We start from the raw sequence: 16,669 nt of genomic DNA, 5'->3' as shown, positions 1-16,669 counted from the left end.
ATTGAAGAAATATGAGCTTAGAATCTTCATCAAATTCCATTTGATGATCCATTTCTTATGTACAAATATTGTCTAAGAACAAGCAATTTCTGTGGTGGAAATACACCAAGATTTTAAAGTGACTGCATATTTTGTAATATTTTGAAAGGTTTTTTAAAATTTTTTTTTTAAAAAAAGCACAGGGTTGACTACTACACATTCTCAATCCAATATCTGGAAATCCTTAACGATTCTGAGAGTCCTTAAAGACATCAAACAATGCATTCTGGGTCTAGACTTACAGAGAGGAGCAGAATTTCTTACTGGTGTTGATGATTAGCCTTTGGAAAAGAGTGTTATTTACACCACATTCTCAACTGTCCTTTACAGGTAGTTGTTTTAGGCTTTCTGGGCTTAATGCAAAGTCATCAAAATTTCTGGAAAGGAGGCCTAGCAACCTTCTCTTCCCTTAAAGGATTGTTTAGAGGGTGTCATTCACTCACCATCACACATACTATTGTGCCATACATGATGCTCTGAATTAATATCACCCTTTTTTTGTAATTTATTCTAATTGTATTGCTGAACCTATTATACTACAGTATCAGCTATTAAATGCTTAGAAATCTCAAAAGAAAGTAGTGTTCGGTCACAACTGCTGAAAGAAACACTTGGGTAACTATATAATTATATCTAATAATTCTGATACTGTTCCATGTCAGAAAGTTTTTGTCTTTTAGCATTTTACTTTATTATGCGTTTGATGTTTGGTATTTTACATGAAATTTTGGTCAATGACCATAAATAAAATTTGATTCATTTAAAATACAAGCGTTTGTAAACATTGGAAAAAATATTGAACAATTTTCAGCTTGTCCTGGTGATGCTCAAATCATTCACTTTGTTGTTATGTAACTGCTTGTGTAATAGCAGTTGATACACACATATTTCCATTAAATAAACAAAACACAATTCTTCCCAGTAAATTTGGGAAACATTTATCACAGCTATACTGGTCCCATGTGATCAGAAGGTGTATAGCGCTAATGTTTACAAAAAGCAATCTCATTAAGGGATTGGTACATTTTGTTATGAATCATGCTAATGCCACATGATATGAAATCTTGGGTGTAGAAAATAACCGTCTTCCACACACAGACACTCTGAATGTGTGGGAACCTGATTCAATTTCATTAATCTTAGAATGCACTCTTATTTAGAATGAAGTATGAAACTGATGCTAGCCTCCTTTGAGCTCATCAATCAATATATTGGTTATCAGAGGCTTACATAATGACGTCCTTGCTTTGATGGACACATCATTATGAATCTGACTGTGATCCTGTTATACACACTACTCTCTGTACATTCCTTGTAGTAACAAATGCCTTGAACAGTGTCTACTTTAGGGCACAGTTGAAAAAGTTTGCAGAAAACAATTGGAATGACAGGACAATGGGGATGATTAGGGACTGGGAGGAAGCCTTAGGAGATGCTTAGGAGAGCTTTTCAAGTGGCTCATGGAGTATAAATTTAGTAGTTCAGAGACAGATGCCACTTGAACGTTAGGATTTTTTCTAACACTGAGTGTTCAACACTAGAACCTATTACTAAGGGAGGCTCCTTATTAAGGCTCCCATTTGTTCACTGTATTCAAGCAAAGCTGTTTTAACCCTCCTTTTGATCCAACACTATAGAGCAGGGTTGTCAAACTCTCAGCCCGGATGCATCACGAGCTGCCCACGCCCAGTTTAGCAAAGGGGGAAAAAGTTCCGATATGTCACGTGACAACGTGAGTTTGACAGCCCTGCTATAGAGGAAAAAAGGCATAATTTGGTTTTTATGATAAAACTACTGATGTTAATACTGTAAGGATGGTTTACTATATAAAGACTACAGTATTTCAATATACTGCCTCCCTGAAATTAATATTAATTTTAAAATATTAAAATTAATTTTACTAAACTACCTCCTAGTACTCTTCTTGGAAGACATAGTGCATTGAGTAAAGCACACTGAAATCATGGATCTCACCTTTGTTTTTCCTATTTCATTTATCCTGTAAAAGTGTTTAGGATCCTAAGATTTGCTAACAGGAAAGTGTATCTTCATAATCACATATGGCTCTTACGACACACAGGGCTGCTGTCTGTACAAACTTTACTGAGAAAAAAACTTATTTACAAATCAACATTTTTAGCTTTGGAATCATAGTACTGAATATAAATTTGAATCTTTTCTATTTTTCTATGACCCATGAAATTCTCATACTTACAGCAGTCTTCAAACTTGGCAGCTTTAGGACTTGTGGACTTGAACTCCCAGAATTCTCCAGCCAGCATAATTCATAGTCCACAAGTTTTAAAGCTGCCAAGTTTGAAGACCTCTGCTCTACAGTATTGATGCAAATATGCTCAACCCAAAAAAGAGCCCTCCTTATGGATCTAAATTACTTCCATTTTTAGTATAAACCTAAAAAGGTGTTTCTCTATAGAAAATTTTGTACAAAGTAGAAAAGATTTAAGATTTGCATTGTTTGCCCTTCAATTAGATAAATTGACACAACACGTCCTAGAATGAAATCTATTTTGCTATCTCCCACAAGACATTTATTACATACATAATGTTACTAGCAAAAACAGGCAACAAACTTTCAATGCATCACATTTGACAAATCATTTAGAAGAATCTGGAGGAAAAGCAATTAAAACAAAAAAAAAATCTCCTTCAATATTAGTACCTTTTCTTCAAAACACAGAAAATGCTTATGTGGCTAACCAGTATTTTATCCAAACAATCTTACATGTTAAAAATGCAAAGCAAGAGGACTACTTATGCAATCCATCAGACTTTTAAGTGGAAATGTTGTTGGTTGTCAGATTGGCCACAAAATCCTTACATCGGTATCTTCAGCAAATAGAACTGGCATCTTCAAGTAAATTGTTTTATTTTTAAGAACTGTAACAGTTCTCTATCAATGTTACCATAGTCCATAGCTTTCTGCTTTTCTCCCATAATCTTTCTCATATAGTATCTATTAATAACTTATCTCAAACTTTAATTACCAAGAAAACAAAATGAAGATTCAGACCATGTTTATCAATATATTTTAAATATTATGAAAATTCTGATATACACGTTGCTCAGATGGCGTGTGTAGCAGTTGTGCCTTAGGTCATTCCAGAATTTTAACTCATGGCCTTCATGTCCTGCACTATTTTCAGACATTCTTCCATTAGTTTTCACTGAATTAGTTTTCATTGACAAAACAATTTATTAACACTTGCTTTCATTCCAAATCTCAACAAATGTAACATAAAGCTGATGTTTATTTCATTTCATAGATGTAGAATCAATAATATAATCTTCCAGTACAACTGCTTTTAATGAATCAAATTTCTTAAACAAAATGCTAGGATACGCAACTATCTTCAGGAGGAGCTAGTATAAAAACTATCAACATCAGTGGTTTGAATATAAAAAATTTATTTAAAGTCAGAGTATGCAACAAATAAAACCTACAGAAAACAGATTTCCCCATCACAATCTGATGCTTACCAAAGAATGGGAAAACACATTCCTTCAGTCATTATAAAGTTTTCAATACAAAAGAAATTTAAGTTTTGTAAGAAAGCCTAGTAGACCAAGTACTGTTTCCTTCCAACACGCTTTGGAGACACAATGACACTCTTCAATACATTCCACGCCAGCCACCTCCTCCCATGTTGCCTTGCCCGTAATATCCACCACTATTTCCGCTGCCACGACCTACAAAATAACCAACACTTTTATTCCTATAGTTAATATCGTTTAAACTTTATATCCACCGATACGAATGACAGAAATCTTACCACCCTTATGATGCCACTCATGCCTTCCGAGCATGGAAGCTATACTGCATTCTTAGTTCTTCATGCAATGCAAAGTACTGGTGGAGATTAAAACCAATATCTTAATATTAAATAAAACAAAATCTTACCATAGCCACCCAATCCATCAGGAGTACCATATCCTCCAGTGTAACTGCTGCCCATTCCCATTCTTCCAACGGAACCATAACCACCTTGCTCTGGAAAACAGCAGCTACCATTAGTCTCTAGAAACCCTGTACAGACTGAAATCGAATTAAAAATCTGAAATTAAACCTACCCATGGCATCTCTACCATAGCCACCCATTCCAGAACCGCCTCCAGCAGTTGAATTGAGGAATAGCTCGATGTATCGATGCTCTTTAAAAGAATAAAAAGCTTACTCCCATAAATGCAAGTGTTACAATTACCTGTACAAAATCAAGGGAAAATGTACAAAACTTCAGACATATTTACTGTAACTTACGCATATGGTTTTTATCTTTAGACATGGCAGCCACTGCATCTTCATGTGTCATAAATTCTACATCAGCCTCTCCAGTTGCTCTTCCATCTGCTCCAATGTCAATATGAACCCTTATAGGAGTCAGTGGTGAGAAAAACTAAAAGAAAGCAGTAAGTTAAAACTCAAATTTAATCCATTATTTTAAGTCTGTCATGTCCAAGATGCATATATCATGTTTCCCCGAAAATAAGACCCTGTCCTATATTTTTTGAACCATGCGCTCAAAAGCTCGATTAAGCTTATTATCAGGGGATGTCTTATTTTGGGGGAAACAGGGTAGTTGTGTAAAATAAATCACACTTCTACCATGCATATGGGTTTTACAGTACAAATCCTGATCCTGCAGATCCATTAGTTATTATTATGAAATCCCTCAAAGTTGGGTAGCTAATAAATTAAAACAAACTGACTAGGAAAGTATTGATTAGAGTACATGGCAGTTTAATAAAGCATATAAGTTCTTTAATATGCAACAGCATATGCAATTATTCCTGTAGTTGCTTCTTGTGTACAGAAAAATGTAAAAAATATGCTGCTGCTATGGGTCGTATATCTATAAACCATACACTGGAATGACGTTGAAATATCAAGCAGAAGTAACTGAGCTGATATAAATTTCCATATAATATTTACATTTTTGCATTAACCTGCAGTTACTTTCAAATCAAAATATTCTTTTCAGCAACCTACATCCTATCAGTTTACTGGCTATAACTGCAGGTCCCCTCCCAGTCTACCTATTATACTGTTGCTACTATTTAACAGCCTTCCCACTAAGCCACTAAATACTGATTTATATTACGGCCACCCCTTTTATAAGCTTGCCTTCATTTGAAGATTTCCAGCCCCATTAGCAAGAAAAATACAAATTCATCAGCATAGAAGAATCACACAACTTAGAGATCTCTAATAGTTACATTTCTATATTACGTTTAACTGACAACTGACTGATGATACCAACAGCAAGTTTCAAACGAATAGATATAGACTGCATGGCTGGTTAAAATAAATTGAATAATAGTGACAGTAATTACAAGTTCTTATATTTGCTATTAGAAATTCTCTAATTTTGACTACAGTATTTGTAATGTATATGTGTATCATTTTAATCGTAATAACAGCTGTTTAACATTTTGATTATCAGATTTACAAACCTTTCCGAATACTTTTGTCAGAGAAGAAAGATGGGGATATAAATCAAATACTGGGGTTTCTTTTTCTTTTGCATTTTTTTTTCTCCTTCTGTTTAATTATGTAAAATCTCCCCACCTCAAGGGAAAGTCTAACATGAAATATGCACTTCAGTTACTTTCAAATACCACTAGTCATTCAATTACTAAAAGTAACACACACATTTAATAACCTTAATTTATGTGTTTTTTAAATTCTCTGAAGAAAGAAGAAAAAAAAAGGAAGGTTACTCTGGAACTTCTTGATACTTTAAAACAGTTGCATTTGATTCCAGATGTGAAACTTTTCATCTCTTGGAACCGAAACCCCACCCCCCTCGTTTCAGCTAGAAATATTTTCAACAATACTCACATTAGCAATATCATTTTCAGTGGCTCGAAAAGGCAAACCTCTCATGTGAACAAAATGACCACCATGGAAACCTGAACTTGCATCTCCTGCTCCGCCATAGCCATGGCCTCCCATTCCTAAAAGCAAAACAGGTCCATGAAGGCATAACTGACTCTTGACTGAGGATATGCGCTGCCTCCTCTAAAAAAGTAAAGTACAACTGCAATAGTGTAAGCGAGCCAATCAATTCCTGTACTAACGATAGAACTAGAGACGGTACATACCATTTCTTGTACCCAACTGTTTATAAATGGGATACTGAAAACATCAAAGCAATATCCCTATCTCTAGCCAAGTCTACAATAGACAGCTGAACAACACGATAACATTTTTTCTTACCTCTCCCATCTCTCATTCTGTCATCATAGCCATCATTTCCATAGGCATAATTGTTATAGCCACCATACTCATCAAAGCCACCATATCCTGTGAGATTTAAGAGGGGGACAGACTGTGAAGAGTCTTTAAACATCAAAAAGGATGTAAGCTTAGAACCAAACTGGTTTGATATGAAATACAAACATTTCTATGTAGACATAACAGGCTCAAAGACATGCAAACCAAGTTTCATTCATATTTAAAATCTCATTTCAAATGCCTCTCCATATCTTTTCAATCTCAAGTCATATGGCTGGTATAAACAAAGTGAAATATAGCCAGGTTTCAGACTTGGTATGTATTATAATTACTGTCATTTCTGTATTTCTTGACAAAATGTCAGGAACGTAAAAATGACAAGAGCCTGTGGTCATTAGATACACATACCACCGTCATATCCACCACCTCCTCGATGGATTCTGTCATACATACTTCCACGCCCAGCTCCATAATAACCCCCTCTTCCTCCCATTGGTCTATCATATGGTCCGGGTCGCTGTCCCATCATTCTTCGGGGTGGATCATAGAATCCTCGGATTTCACTCCTACTACTTTTGAAGATCTCAATATATCTGAGTAAAAAAAGATTTACAATGTACAAATGTAAGAATACAGATATATAACACTTGAAAAAAATACAATAACTGCACATTTAAATTTTTTTAAATCTAGAAATAGCATTGAAGGCAAGTGAACACTTTTTTTTTTCCAGTGTCACTTTTAGGATTTAGGATATTAAATGCAAAAGCAAGCAGTTCTGTGATTTACTTTACTGACTAAAAATTCTAACTGCAAATTAAATACAGCAAATCTCTGAACCACATTCCCCCCTGCCCCAGTAAATAGTTCTTTGAAAAAAAATCTGGCTATTATAGAACACCCGCCACAAAAAACAAACAAACAAAACTAGCCCAATTTTAGCAAGCTACGTAGTATTATCAATCCCCCTCCCACCATATCTATTTTACTCCCAGTTACTTAGGGTGTTTTGCTTTTTTTAAAAAAAAATAGCCAGTTGATTTATGTACCCCAGCCCCCACAAAAGCAATTCTGACCCCCAACCCCCACAAAATATTTACCATCCCAAACTCTCCATCCCCACCTGTGCCCTATTCTTTCCTTGTGTTTCCCCAGAGCTTTTTCTGCTATCTCCTTTGAAGCAAACTGCACGAAGGCCTCCCCTGTGCTTCTCCCCTGGTAGTCCAGCGTCAATGTTATCCCATTTGGCACGATTTCCAACCCTTTAACCCAAGGACAAATAACCCCATCAAGGGGAAGAGTGTTAAAGTCTGAAACATTCCCATCTGTAGAAAATACTTAAAGCAAATCTACACAAATGCAAGAAAATAGCTTAGCTTCCCCCCAACCCAAATACACAGGCTAAAGAGTTTTCATTTAGACATTTTATTACTGTCTCTTTGTTCAGATTACACAGCAACAGCTACATCACAAAGAACCCACCTATACTACATGATGTCATAACTACATACTCCAAATTCTGACTCCTAATAGGCTATCTAAATGTGTAAATTTTTATCCTGCCAATGCAAACTCTTTACTTTTTAGTAGAGTTTTAACAAATACCAACATTAGTAAGCTAAATTTTAAAGACTGATTCCCCCTCCCCCAATACTAATAAAATTTTAAGCTGTTTCAAATATCAATCTTGCAGACATAGAAACACTGAAAGTCACTTGACATTAACACTAGAGCTACCTTGAAAGAACTGAACGATCTCCTCCTTGCTGCAGCCAAATGGCAGACCACGCAATCGTACTGTTCCATCACTAGATGAATCATTTGGACCATTATGTTTCCCAGCCCAGTCCATTTTGCTGTTTAAAATCAAACACCATAAAAAACATAAACAGCAAATTTAGCATTTGAGAATGACGATTCACCCCCAACCCCTTCCTAAGCAGGACTGTATACATTAGAAACATCTTGAACTTTTTTAAAAAAATGCAGCAACTGCTCAGAGTATAATGCTGTGATAATTTACAACTGCCATTGTCTTGAACTCATAAAGAACTAGCATGACCTGCTCATGCAACCTGCCACATAGCTATTCTCAAGACCTCGACTGATAGGCATCTATCTATGAAGACAAATTCTACTACTGAATACTTAGTTCCTCCCTCTCACATTTACCCAGCCAGTTCAATACACATATTCAATCACTGCAAAGGGCAATATTTCTAAATTCATACTACTGCAGGCCTCTGAAGCCACAGCAAATTGTTTCCCAAAAATACATATGAAATAAATGCATGCTTCTCAACCTGCATACAAATCTCATGGGTGTTCATTCCAATGCCAGCTACAAGGGCCAAGACGGCAGTCCTACAGGGCTCAGGATTAGAATTCTCACAATTAAATAAATGGAAAGACAGTCAAACAACTCATTCTAGGGGCAGAGGGTGACAGGTAAACAATAACATTAAGCTAACAGGGGAAGGGAAATGAATTTGGGTGTGTGCACAAGAGGCTGCATTATCCCAGCAACATAAAATACCAGCAAAATAGAAAAGCAAGGTTCATGTTTTTTTTTAATTCGTTGAAATTGTAAGGTGCAAATGCAAAGCAATACTCAGTAATCTGTATGGGAGTATGTCTATGCATAGTGTGTACATACAATGTAAAAATTGCACAAGTTGAGAGAACCAGGAAGTACATTTAATGATACAGTGGCTAGCAAATTCAAAGTACAATTCACATACCTGCAGACATTTCCTCCACTACAATTAGACTAGCATCCTTCCACTTTAATCTTACCCAAAGTAGAGTCCCTCCAAATGTTTTGGACTATAGTTCCCGGAATAAAATATCTACAAATACTCCTTACAATTTTATTTGTGAAGTGTTGGTTGGTGGGATAGAACAATTTACTTTGAGTTGAAGCTCCACCTATAACTACAGGAAAAAGTAGGTTTTTCTAACGTTAAAGAAAAATTATAACGGGAAAAATATTCTGCTCAGAATAGTTTGTGCTTTAGATCTTGCCAAGGCAGGCTAGAGATATAAGAAAATGATATTCTCAACACACATATTTGGGCAGGGGGATTTCACAAAATGAGGAAAAATGGATATGGTACACATACTAAAAACATTTCATAAGATTGTCACTGAAGCGAATTTTCTTGTGGAAAAAGTATCTCACTGCAATACGCAGCATAAGATGTAATGACAATAAGAAAGAGGCAAAAGGCAGCAGTACAAGCAGTTCATAATACTCTCGCTACGTGGATAAATTAAAGCAGATTTTGCAGAGCCTGCTAAAGTCTGAGTCTTTGGGCCTCATTTATATTCCTTATGTTAATCCCTCAGATTCTTGGAGAAGGGGAAAATTTGACCAGTGTATTAAAGTAAAGTATGTCCTGGGTTCTCTTTGCATCTACAAAGTTCCACAGCACATCTAAATATTTTTATATTTCTTTAAAATATCCATCCATCCACACATACCGCAAAGCAAAATGCTAGACTTAAGCATTGGTTTTTACTTTTAACAGTTAATGCTTAAGTGGAATGCCAATCTTTAGTTTTGAAACTAAAGTTTCCATGACTGGCCATACCTTCTAAAGCCATCATATTAAAGTAACACATATTACCAGGTATTTTCTAGATTATAAGGTCTGGAGGACTCACTGGAGAAGAGCCTAATGCTGGGAAAGATTGAGGGCATAAGAAGAAGGGGACAGAGAATGAGGTGACTGGATGGAGTCACTGAAGCAGTAGGCGTGAGGTTAAATGGATTCCAGAGGATGGGAAGGAGGAACGTTGCCCATGGGTCACGATGGGTCGGACATGACTTCGCAACTAACAACAAAGGGCTGGAGACTCTTTAACTTTAAGATAACAAAGGAGACTCTTTAGAAATGTTCAGATTTCAACCCAAATTTCCAGAAAGATTTTAAACTCGATTAAAATAGGAATGGAGAACTCCTAAGGAAAATTTTATAATTTTCTCTGACTGGAGTTGTCTGTTCCCACTTTATAAATGGAAGCGTTTAATTAGGAAAACAGCAATTAGCATCAAAAGATATCAACCTTACCCACTATCAGTTTTGCTGTTCTCTAGTGCAATGGTTTATGAACCATTGACAGTACTACTTTCATTTCTACTACTTAGGAAGTTCACAATGGAAAACTACTTTTCACCAGAGAATTTACTACACATGCCTCTTTTAAGACTCCCTACAACAGTCTCTCACCTTACCTTATTGCAAACAGCTTCTATTTTACGTGTTTAATTTCTCCTAAAATGCCCAAAGCTGAAGTGGCAGCAAGCTAAAAAAAAATCTAATTTTATATCACAGCACATAAAAAAAACACCGAATAAAGCACAGCCACAGCTAGTAAAAAGTTATCAAACCCAGGTTTATAAACCCATTACCTGGTTTACCTTTTCACCAAACCTCTGTGGAGGCCATGATTAACAAGTCTCTCCCAGCAGCCCATACATCCTAAATCCAATTTTTGTCCTCAATATCTTTAAGTTCAATTAAAACTGTGTCGTAAAGCATTGAGTTTTCCATTTGTTCAACATGAATGGAAGCTTCACCATCAGAGCAAAATGCATTCTAAAACATTATCTCTAAAAAACTTGATAAGCCGAACCAATTAGAAGAGGCAGGTCTGGTCAAAGAAGGGGGAAATTTAGAGGAGCAAATGCCATTGGGAATGCCAGAAGGAAATTGTGGATCTCCATCTCCGTCTTCTGAAAGCATAGTCATTATGCAGTGCATAGTAGTGCAGAGCTTGTGAAAATGCATATTATGATGCATGTAGTATTCCAGAGGCTGCCGTCTTTTTCTCTTCCTGAAAGTGAGCATCTTCTCAACAAAAACAAAAGTCACATTTCAACATATACGCAGTGATTCTTAGGCTGGGCTTTTTTTCCAGACAGTTTTACACACTCAAAAACAAATTCAAATCTGAGCTGAATTAACCATTTCCCCCCCAGGTTTTTTTCAAAGAAGACCATAAGGTGACCTCCTCTTCCATATACCCATCTCCCATTTCCATTACAATATAAAGCTTGGAAAGAATAGCAAGAATAGTTTTAAACCAACTAGTAGAGCTATGGGGCTTGATATTATTTCACAATCAACATGGTTCCAGTTGATAAAGATAACAGAACATTCCTTATTTTCCTATTGTTTAACATTAGCACAACCTTTAACTCTGCAAATGGAGGTTGAACACATTATTAGTGGTTCTTAAGAGACCTTCACTGGAACATAGCCTGAATAAAACTTTGGGGTAATGCAATGTATTCTGTATTGTTACACCAGCTTTGTAGCTCTCCAATATAGTATCTTCGTTAATAAAAACATGTCCATTATTTATCAGAATAAGGAACCTAGATTCTTTTTACGTGATCCACAGATTTAGACTTTCTTTTAAAAGACTGTAATAAATAAAGGAAAAATATTTAAAAGCACTTGAGAAAATTGAATTGTATGGTTAAAAAAGTATATTATATACAGAATTTAACATGCACTCTTCTTTGAAAGAATTGTAATTATTCTACAACAAAAAAAGTCTATTTCAGATTACCCAAATTAAATTGCTCTATTCCACCAACCAATTCAGAAAATCTGAAATCACTATGAAGTTTCATTCTGGAGGGTAGCAGGACACTTTATTCCAGTCCTGGGCATGGGATAATATTTTCCTTCACTGTGTTTTTACCAGTTTTCAATAAAATCATGAGCTATTGATATACTGTACACACACACTCATACTCCAATTAAGACATTTCTCACAATTAATATAGAACTGCAGCATGAAAGAAAGTCACACTCTCTTTCCTGCTGTATAGGTTTAATCTTTTTGGGGCCAATATCTTTATTGTATTTAATTAACAATGTACATTTAGAACATGTTCAAAAACCCAATTGTTTCACAAAATTAATTAGAAATATAATGAACAAAATAGAAATCAAAATGGCTAGCAGGAACATGCTACTTAAATCTGAATTATTATTTTTACTACCTCCACAACACACACATGAATTTTAGGCATGCTAAAATAAATACATTTACAATTTCCAATTCATTCATATTTTTCTTAATATAAAAATGAGAATTAGAACATCAGAGTTGTATTCTATTTATGTGGAATGAACAGTTATTTTCCTGTTGAAGATTGCAATTCCTCTGGAACAATCTGTTGGGAACAAGCCAATGGTGGGGGCCAGAGTAAAAAAAAAACCCTCCAGGGACCCACCTCAAAAGTGCTTTTTCAAAAGGCAACTGGACTGTTTCTTCCTTGAGGAGGAAGAACAAAACCGTTTCATTTCTCATCCAAGAAACTTCAATTGTGATGACCAAAGACATCCATAGATGTTCAAGTCACAACATCAGTTGTAATGTTTCACAGACATCCAGGCACCCATCCTGACCCCTCCCTCTTTTCTTTCCTAAGCCACAAAGTCATTGAAGATATATAAACTCTTGCTCAAGAGTTGACCTTTTTTTGGCTACTAATGAATTAGTCTCAACTAAATAACACATACAGATGTTGTCAAAACCACATTTACACTAAATCTGTGCTCACTTACCTGGAAGTAAGCAACACTGAACTCAACACTTCTGTAAATGCACTTTACTATGTTTTTCCTGTAATTATTTACTTCATCTAACCTTGAGCACTACAGATGTTATTTAGACAGCATATACAATTAGTTTTACTTACCAATGTCATTTTGATTTCCTATTTTATATCTACCAATTTAGTAAGATTTTGTATATATTTACCCAAAAAGAATTTCCAGTTTCTTTAAGTTTATTCCCATGTTCAATATTGTTTTAAACATCCAAACTTTATAGATAGTCCTCAACTTACGATATAGGTCATTTAACAACTGTTCAGAGTTACAACAGCTTTGGAAAATGTGTTTTATAGCCTGTCAAGCACATCGAGCAGTCATAATCGCATCACAATCAAATGACCACATTTTAGGCACTTGGCAACTGGCTCACATTTAAGACTGGTTGCAATATCCTGTGGTCACATGACTGGAACTTGTGGCTTTTTTGATCAGTTTCCAGCATTTTCTGTGGTTTTCTGCAAAAAAAAATTACCCATTCAGGAGAATGGATTTGGGTTTTTGACTGTGTAATTTGCTTGACACTGTAAAAAATGGTTAAACCTGTTCTGGTCACATAGGTGCCTGAACTTACAACCAAAATTTTGGTGCCAATTGCATTTGGTGCCAATTGCAAAGCTAAGGACTACCTGTAAAGACTTCATGTACTTATTAAAAACAAAATTGCTTTTTTGTACTGTCCAACTTATATCTATATCCAAAATACTACATAAGATCAAATTCTTGATATACTGATCAGTATTTTGAACTTCAGATTAAAACACATACAATAAGAAATTATTTATGAAAATAAATCAGACTTTCCCATACATGTATGCAGAGAAGATGCCTCAAATTTAAAGGTGCTTGGTGTGCCTTTTACTGAAATGACATTGTGCAATCAATGTAAACAATATTACTTTGAAAAATAGTTTACTATTTAGATGATTTAAAACTATCTTAGTAAAGGCACAGATATTTTAGTTAGATAGATCAATCATTATGCTATTATTTTAAATAATAAATTACTTAAACTGGAAATTAGATTAGCTTCACTCCTCTTGATGTTCTGGCTTTATCATGAGGCCCGAGATATATTTAGAAGGCTCCGCTACTGAAGTGGATCTACACATTCTCTTTCTGTTTCAGGCTTGTATAATGGTAGTTATAACTTTAATTAATTTTTAATATTGACTTTTTAAATGTATGTTTATATATGTGCTGTATATATATAAATTTTTTTATTTTTTTATTTATAAAGATACGAAAGATACGAAAAAATAAAAAATAAATGTATATATATATATATGTGCTGCTCTTTAATTATTGTACACTGCATGGCTGTATAAATTTGATGAATAAATAACGATTTGAATATAGTAAATTGTTTAAAGCCAGGCAGCATATACTTTTGGTAAATATCCCTACTGGTTAATACAAGGTTAGGGACACAGTAGTCCTGCTTCAGCATTACTTTTTTGCATTTCTGTTTGCGCTGGGTTCCAGCTTACATGTACTGCAACACCAAGATCTCTGCTAAAATCCACCACACTTTTAAGCGAGAGGCCCTAAATCAAGAAAGTGTCTCTTCACTTACATCACCAATGTGATTCAAGGGAGGTCAGGAAAAGGAACCTTTCAAGTTCCTTTTCCTGACCTTGCTGGAAACGAACCCATCTTCAGTCCTGCCATTTCTGAAATCCATTCCAAACTCAACCAAAGCAGCTATCTATGCACTTCATGTAATATTGGCAGGGGTTACATCGGTTACAAATTCTTTTCCTTATTCCTGGTGTCAAAAGTGGATCCAGCACAGCAACGACCTCGTGGAGTGGGCCATTTACAATCAACAGCAGGGCCTTTATATCTGATTAACAAGACACAAAGCAGGCAAGGCCCCCACCAAGCCCCACCTGTCGCTGGTCAGCCCACCAAGGCCACCTTTTGCGCTCTTTTGAATCTTAAAAAAACATCAACGGCTCGAAATGCCCGAATCGCTGCCCTTTTGGTCCTATATGGAGGCTTCATGGGAACTTTTCCACGTTTTATATACTCCGCGCTATGGTATCCTGACTCAGCCCCTCGCCACCACCGACGGCATGTTTCCATTTCGTCACTTCCAACTGACTTCCAAGGCACCTTACTTCCGAGGAGCTGAACTTGGGCTTGTGATACTTCAGGCTGCTGTCAAGAGAAACGAACTCTTCGCCTTTCAAAACACACGACGCTTCCAACCGGTCTTGAACCTTCCGCCGCACCGACCTCAGCGCGCAGGCGCACCGGAAAGGCGGTCCTCAGAGGGGCATCAATGGCGGAGGCGCACGCTTCTTTTGTCACGCTCCGGGGACCCCACTTCGCCGTCTTCGTCTTTCTTTCCTCCGCTCGGGCTCGCCCTACCGACAGCCGCCCTCAAGAAGCGGCGGCTGCGCCCAGCCAAAGGCACCGCGAGACCGTTATAGCAGGCCGAGGGAACCCTTCGCACAGCTCCCGAGGCGTCGCGGCCGCCCCCACCCCCGCTTGTGGCCGGCTCGTTAAAAATGGCGGCTGAGAGCAAAAAAAAAACAAAAAACCACCCCCTGCCGAATGTTCCCGCGCGCGTGCGCACGGCGCCGTTTAACCCTTTCTTTCCTCCCCTCCCCCCTCCCTCTCTCAACCCCCCTCCCCTCCCCTCTCAAGGAGTTCGCCCGTTTCTCAGGAGCGAGAAGGCGGGTCCGCCCACCTCGGCTCTCCTTTCTCCCGGCATATCGGGACAAGTTGCCCGGTCGCTTCCCGCCACCCACTCACCGGCAACACCTCACCCACTTCCCCAGGCGATCGGCCCAAACGGCTGCGCGGAACTCCCCACAAAGAACAAGGAAGCGTTTAACCGACGGCCGACTAACAAGCTACGCAGCTGAGGCAGACAGGATGGCGTCGTAGGCGCGCGTATCGCGAGGACTCCCGTCGCCTAGCGGCGGAATTGGCGCATGCGCGGCGGAATGGCTAGCGAACGAGAGGACGCTCCGCGCGGGGGAGGAAACCTTCGACGAGGAAGGCGGGGGCACGCATGCGCAACGCTCCTACCGCGGCGGTCTGAGATACCCAACAGTTTGGGGCGGTTTTCTGTTTGGTTGCGCGCCTCCGGACAACTTTGGAATTACGAATACATTAACGCTCGTTAAGAGGCTTGTCTCGGTGATCAAGCAAACGTTCCGTTCCGTTAGAAAGCGCGTTAAAAAGCAAACGTTCCGTTAGCGCAGCGTTTCTCGAAGCGGGCAACTTTTAAGATGCGTAGACTTCAGCTCCCCGAATTTTTGAGCCAGCCATGCTGGCTGGGGAATTCTGGGAGTTGAAGTCCATACTTCTTAAAGGTGCAGCTGTTGAGAAAAGCTGAACTAGGGAGTAAAAAATGCCACATCCGATCTTTTGTTGTTGTTCCCAGCATGTAAAGCACCAGCTCTTTAGATTTTTTTTGGTGGTGTTTTCAGTGAATCCTCCCAACAGAGATGATTGCAAGTCTGTTTTGATTTCCTGAACAAAGGATGTGCCAGTTTTCTGAAAAAAATAATTATACCCAAATTCTTATATTTTTCATATAACTTCTCTTTCTTTGCTGCTATACTTAAATATATTGTTGTAAATAAATAAATAAATAAATAAATAAATTTAGGCAAATAGGCAGGGTAAAAGCCATAGAATATACCTCGTGTAGTGTTCTTGTGGAGTTCTTTAATGTATTATTCTGATTCTCACATCAATTCTTTGAACTAGAACAAATTTTCCT

The 16,669-nt window shown here is 37.3% G+C and overlaps 2 protein-coding genes across 10 annotated transcripts in view; one reads left to right on the top strand and one right to left on the bottom strand.

The window, feature by feature from the left end:
* RUFY2 (RUN and FYVE domain containing 2) overlaps positions 1-16,669 on the top strand; it is an 86,184-nt gene that overhangs the window by 45,863 nt on the left and 23,652 nt on the right. The gene's annotated exons all lie outside the window — the stretch shown is intronic.
* HNRNPH3 (heterogeneous nuclear ribonucleoprotein H3) lies at positions 1,078-15,862 on the bottom strand. Of its 8 annotated transcripts, none has more exons than XM_058189432.1 (10): positions 15,691-15,862; positions 8,030-8,148; positions 7,416-7,554; positions 6,701-6,885; positions 6,275-6,361; positions 5,897-6,012; positions 4,316-4,451; positions 4,129-4,209; positions 3,959-4,048; positions 1,078-3,747 (listed from the first exon to the last, which is right to left on the bottom strand). In XM_058189432.1, exons 2-10 carry the CDS (start codon positions 8,142-8,144, stop codon positions 3,671-3,673), a joined length of 1,026 nt encoding a protein of 341 aa, XP_058045415.1. In that variant the 5' UTR covers positions 8,145-8,148; positions 15,691-15,862; the 3' UTR covers positions 1,078-3,670. The 8 variants fall into 8 exon arrangements, with proteins under 8 accessions (XP_058045415.1, XP_058045418.1, XP_058045417.1 ...); XM_058189435.1 differs by having other exon boundaries at positions 6,746-6,885; positions 15,691-15,859; XM_058189434.1 differs by lacking the exon at positions 15,691-15,862 and adding an exon at positions 15,626-15,642.

Source organism: Ahaetulla prasina, chromosome 6 (genome assembly GCF_028640845.1).
Source record: "Ahaetulla prasina isolate Xishuangbanna chromosome 6, ASM2864084v1, whole genome shotgun sequence".
NCBI classification, from domain to species: domain Eukaryota; kingdom Metazoa; phylum Chordata; class Lepidosauria; order Squamata; family Colubridae; genus Ahaetulla; species Ahaetulla prasina.
This window is presented reverse-complemented; position numbering and strand designations above follow the sequence as displayed.